General features: G+C 47.6%; 1 protein-coding gene across 1 annotated transcript in view; it reads right to left on the bottom strand.

The window, feature by feature from the left end:
• The window catches only part of TMED2 (transmembrane p24 trafficking protein 2), a 7,228-nt gene extending 1,855 nt beyond the window's left edge, over positions 1-5,373 (bottom strand). Inside the window, exons 1-3 of the mRNA XM_021716108.1 lie at positions 5,093-5,373; positions 2,800-2,992; positions 2,379-2,399 (exon numbers count right to left, since the gene is read on the bottom strand). Of these exons, the coding sequence (XP_021571783.1) occupies positions 2,379-2,399; positions 2,800-2,992; positions 5,093-5,272 (394 nt within the window). The 5' untranslated portion in view covers positions 5,273-5,373. The remainder of the gene's footprint in view (positions 1-2,378; positions 2,400-2,799; positions 2,993-5,092) is intronic.
• Between the last annotated feature and the right edge of the window lie 332 nt (positions 5,374-5,705).

Genomic DNA, 5,705 nt, shown 5'->3' with positions numbered 1-5,705 from the left:
AACCCACGGGCTCAGGCAATCCACTCACCTCAGCCTCCCAAAGCGCGGTATTACAGGCTGAGCCACCGAGCCCGGCTAATAAAAATAATTTTAAAAGAATTATATACCTCTACTGCCAATTTAGGAGCAGCACTAAAACAAACTTTTAATCTCTATAAAGCAGAGCAGAGGAAAACATTACGACACTCTTGGGAAAACCTACACCGACCTAAACAGTCCTCTGTGACAGTGAAAGCAATGATTTCACTACAGTGAGGATCAGGAGTCAATGTAAGTAAAGAGACAAACCCTCAGCTGCACAAGGTTTTCAACCATGAATCCTCTTTAACCAAAACTAAACACAAGGTACTGTTCTGGAAAGTAAATATATGCTTCTAGGCAGTGCTATATCATGACAATGAACAAAAAGCAGGAAAGAAACAGCACAAGGAAACATTCCGGGCAGTGAGTTGAGGAACCACTTCATCGCTGCCCAAGACTGGGGAAGATCATTACAAACAGCCCTACATTTCCTAGGAGAAGCCAAGGGCCCCTACCACTGTTGGCAGCTGAGCTAGAATTGCAAATCACCCCTTACCAATATCCCTTTAGAAGCCCCATGCACTACATGGAACCTTTAGAGCAGGGTTTCTCAGAAGTGACAATGTCGACATTTTGGACCAAATGTCATTCCATGTGTGCTGTGGGGAGCACTTGGATGCACTGCAAGGTTTAGCAGCATCCATAGCCTCCAGTCCCTAGATGCCAGTAGCACCTGCCCACACAGTCGAGTCAAAATGTCTCCAAAACAATGGCAAATGTCCCCTGGGAGCCAAAGATCGTCCCCATTTGAGAACCACTGCTTTAGAGGAAGGTTTGACAGTTGCCATTCATTGACATTAACAAGAAAAGCAAGAATTTCAAACGTGTGTTAAAGGATTATTTAAGTAGTTCAATACTCATGATCATCAGGCAACATTTTCTATTTAAATAGAACCGGACCAGGTACGGTGGCTCACTCCTATAATCCCAGCACTTTGGGAGGCCGAGTCAGGACTACTTGAGCCCAGGAGTTCAAGACAGCCTAGATAACTTAGCAAGACTTTATCTCTATAAAAAAAATAAAAATTTTTTTAAAAATTAGCCCAGTGTGGTGGAGCACTCCTATAGTCCCAGCTATTCAGGAGACTGAGGCAGAAGGATCATCTGAGGCCAGAAGGTCAAGGCTTCGGTGATCCATGATTGTGCCACTGCACTCCAGCCTGGGTGACAGAGTGAGATCCTGACTCAAAAACAAACGAATAAATAAGTAAATAAATACTGCCTGGGCAGCGAGACCTCATCTCTACAATAATAAAAAAAAAAAATCAGCCGGGCATAGTAGTGCATGCCTGTAATTTCGGCTACTTGGAAGGCTGAGGCAGAAGGATCGCCGGAGCCCAGCAGGTCGAGGCTGCGGTGGCCGGGAGCAGCCACTGCACTCCAGTCTGGGCAACAGAGTGAGACTCCAACTCAAAAAAAAAAAAAAAAGTAAATAAATAGAACCAATTTCCAGGAAATGACCCAAAGCTTCTAATTTTTCTTGACAATTAGCCAAGTCCTACCCTGTAAATGACCCTGAAAAATAAGCTCAGGAGTTACTAAGAAGTATGACTCTAAATTCTAAAATCTAGTTAAACAATTCACCTTCTTTAGGACATTACTATGTTAACTGCTGAATATCTGGGACAAATGTTACCATGCTAATACTATTTAATGTACTGAACAACAGTTGACTTCCAAAACTCCGGGCTTACACCGTGGCCAAAAAGAAAACACCAAACATGCTGGCTCCTGGTAAGCAATCTATCCAGAAGAATCAACCAGAGTTCATTACTGGTGAGCTGAACAATAAACAATCTAACTGCAACATATGGTCAAAAGGACTTTTGTTGTCATACCTCACGTGGCTCCTAGACCTGCATTTCATATGCAACCCAGCTTCAAGTTCAAATATTTGCTAATGGTAAGACAAGCCAACAAAATACCTTCTGCAAAGTCAAAAGACATCGTCTGCCATTAGCTATGTTTAATCAGAATCATTACTTGTCCATTTACGTTGAATCTTTCTACCCGTTGGCATTCATTTTAAAGAACAAAGATGTTACTAACAAAATGTCAACCACTGTGTTCTTGCTGCTATTCATTTAAAATAACAACCTATATCTTCTGTCAACCAAATAAAAAATTGCCAAAAATATCTATCTAATCGGTTATAAAGCTTTTTTTTAGGAGAAAAAACACTCTCATGCCAACAAACTGAGGTTAGAAAAAAGGAAAGCAGGAATTAGACATCAGTAAAAAGGAGAGCAGAAATGAGATGCACAAAGACAGGAAGCTGTCAAAAAGCATCCACATACCGTCCCAGGTGTCTCCACCACCTAAAGGAAAGTGTAAGACAAAAACACAAAGAAACCAACAAAAAGTTTAGCTGAACTCATCATGTAGGCAAATAAGTAAATAAAGGTGTATAGGCCAGTAGTAGCAAATACACAGAACAAACACCCAAGACACCTGGAAGTTCACAGGAGAAGTGACTGGGAAAGTCTGTCAGAAGAGGCAACCATAAAGAACCAAAAGAAACTAGCTTCCAGAAACTCTTTTTTTAATTAGGAGACTTGCAACAATAAAAAGCAAATTTCACAGGTTTCTGGCTTTAAGGACGGTGCATAAACCTGGAAAAAGAAATTTTTAAAGAGTAATTCATTCAGATAGGTAAAAACTTATAGCGCTGAAACCAGCTCTTGAAATGTGATCTAATCTTCAGATCATCCATCTTACCTTCTGTTTCCATGTCTTGTCCTTTTGGGGCCTCCCCAATGTCAATGGTGAACATCACTATCTTTGGAGTCATGGTAGACATCCTATTACTAAAACAAAACTTATACGTTCCGTCCATGTGAGCGGCAAATGTGTATTTCCCACTGGACTCTCGGTCTCCTTTATAAATCCCTTTATTATCAGGTCCTGTAATCTGGAGGCAGGTGAGAAATATAATGTCACAAAAGATTTAAAGTCATAAACTTTGTGAATAGTCTACGGACAGTAAGAAATTCACTAAGGAGCCGGGCTTGGTGGCTCAGCCTGTAATCGTGACCCTTTGGGAGGTTGAGGTGAGTGGATTGCCTGAGCCCACAGGTTCGAGACCCGCCTGGGCAACTTGGCGAGACCTCATGTCTACAATAAATCAAAAATCAGCTGGGCGTGGTAGCGCCTGCCTGTAATTCCAGCTACTAGAAAGGCTGAGGCGGAAGGATTGCCGGAGCCCAGTGGGTCGAGGCTGCGGTGGCCAGGAGCAGCCACTGCACTCCAGTCTGGGTGACTGAGTGAAACTCCAATTCAAAAAAAAAAAAAAAGAAATTCACTAAGAATATATAACTACCACTCTGAGCCTCTTCAGTAAGTGACACAGTCACTTTGGGCTGCAATCCTCCCACATAGTAAAACAAGGGTGGACTAGATGGCTCTCTAAAGTCTAATAACATTTATGCCTTATTTGTCCAATTTACACTCAAACCCCTCAGAAACGGAAACCACACCTTACACATGGTCTCCAACTGGCCTAATACCAGCACACATGCAAACATGGCTGAAAACTTAAGAAACAAGAAAACCAAAGGGAAAAAAAAAGAAAACCCAAGGAAAAAAGTCACTCAAAACCCAAGAAAAAAGAAATCTCTTTAAAATTAATAAGAATTTTTATTAAGTCCCATTTTGAGGTTTTCATGATTACTGCCAGAGAAGCAATCTGCTTTATCTGATGCCTGAAGGCTTAAGGGAAAAGGACAAGACTGGAAATGAAGAAACCAAAATTCTGTAGTCGAGTCAGTCACTTTCAGAGACTTTACCACCTGCAAAACTTCCAAAGTGGAATAGTTATCTCTAAGTTCTCGGCTAACTCTGTCTCTCTCTTCTATTATCCGCACCCCTCCGCTCTGGCCCTTTTTAAGTCATAAAAGTCTCACTCTGTCACCCAGGCTGGAGTGCCGTGGCACGATCACAGTTCACTGCAGCCTCCAACTCCTGGGCTCAAATGATCCTCCCCCCTCAGCCTCCCAAATAGCTGGGACTACAAGCATGCACCACCACACCTGGCTAATTTTTGTCGTTGTTGTTTTTTATAGAGGCAAGGTCTCACTATGTTGCCCAGGCTGGTCTTGAATTTCTGGCCTCAAGTGATCCTCCTGCCTCAGCCTCCCAAAGTGGTGGCCTTACAGGCGAGAGCCACCACACCTAGCTATCCCTTTATCTTGGATTTCACTTGTGCTTTAATTTGTGGCCAGCTCTCCAGACATACGTTGTCACACGGAAAACCTTTCAGCCAAATTAGAGGTGCTGGCAAGTGAATTAATACATCAGTTACGTCTGGTTTCCCAAAAAGAATAATTGACACATAGTTCTTTTGGCTTAAAACAAAGTACGTGAGGAGATCTGGGGACTGCTACTTTTTTCATTTCCCATCTTGTCCAGATCCTTCACTGCAATCCTTTCCCCCAAAACGCATGGCCCAACTCCCTTTATCTCCAGAGAGGACGAAACGTGCTCTCTGGGACGTCTGTGCAGAAGCAGGTAGGACTCTTCGGGCTGTTTCTACGACAGACAAACGCGACCCAAGAGTCCGCCTAGCGTTCCTCGGCAGGTCCCGATCCACTTTCAAAACTTTCCATGCCACGTTCCAACATGAATCCGGAACACGAAGGGAAGCAGTCGCCGCTGCCGGGTAGAGACCCGCCACCCGCTAACCGCGAACGAGACGTGCCTTCGGGGCCCGGGCGGACACGCGGCGCCCGCTGACAAGGCTTGGCGAGAGGTTCCAGCGGGAACCCGCCGACAACGATGAGAACCCAAAGCAACGGCTCCGCGTCCCGAGGGGATCCTGGATCCCGGACTCCCGGCAAACCGCGGGAAAAAGGGCCGTCGCCGAGCCGCGGGAGGGGGGGCGGCCTGGGCTCCCGGGACTCGGACAGCAGCTTTCAAGCCCACTCCCCCTACAGGCCCCGCGCGCACCCCGGGCGCCACCACCCGCCCGAGCGGCCGCGCGACCCCGCCTCGGTCGCGGGCAGCGTGCCCGCACCTCCACGTCGATGTCCAGGAAGCCGCCCTCGGCCACCTCGAAGATGAGGCCCATCTTGGTGCCCGAGGTGACCCGCTCGAAGAAGCACTCCTCGGCGTGCGCGTCGATGCTGACGAAGTAGCCCGAAGCCGTGGCCACGAGAGCAGCCAGGAGCACCAGCAGCTCGGCGAGCGTCACCATGGTGGGGCTGGGGCCGAAGCCAGGACCGGGACTGCGGCCTCCAGAGCCGCCGTGGCCGCCGCCGCCGCCCCGCTGCCTTCTCAGTCGCCGCCGCCTCGGCTCCGCCCCTTCCGGCTGCGCCACCCGAGGGGGCTGATGCGGGCGCAGCGGATTGGCGGGCGCCGACAGCTGCCACGTAACGGGCGCACGGCGGCCGCCGAGGGACACGCCGGCTCCGCGCGGTCAGAGATGGACGGCGGCTGCGAAGGGCCAAAACTATTGCTCCCGATGCTTTCGCGCTTCAACTAAATTTCGCTGGGCTTTCCGGGAAAACTACGGTATCCTGAAATCTCCCCGGCCTGCTGCACCGTCCTGGTCGTATTGTCCAGGCACATGGCGGAAGATTCGGAGTCGGCAATAAAAGTGGAGGGAATGTGGAAGCTGAAGCCGAGTT

Source organism: Carlito syrichta, unplaced genomic scaffold, assembly GCF_000164805.1.
Source record: "Carlito syrichta isolate Samal-C Ts95f unplaced genomic scaffold, Tarsius_syrichta-2.0.1 Scaffold308171, whole genome shotgun sequence".
Classification (NCBI taxonomy): domain Eukaryota; kingdom Metazoa; phylum Chordata; class Mammalia; order Primates; family Tarsiidae; genus Carlito; species Carlito syrichta.
This window is presented reverse-complemented; position numbering and strand designations above follow the sequence as displayed.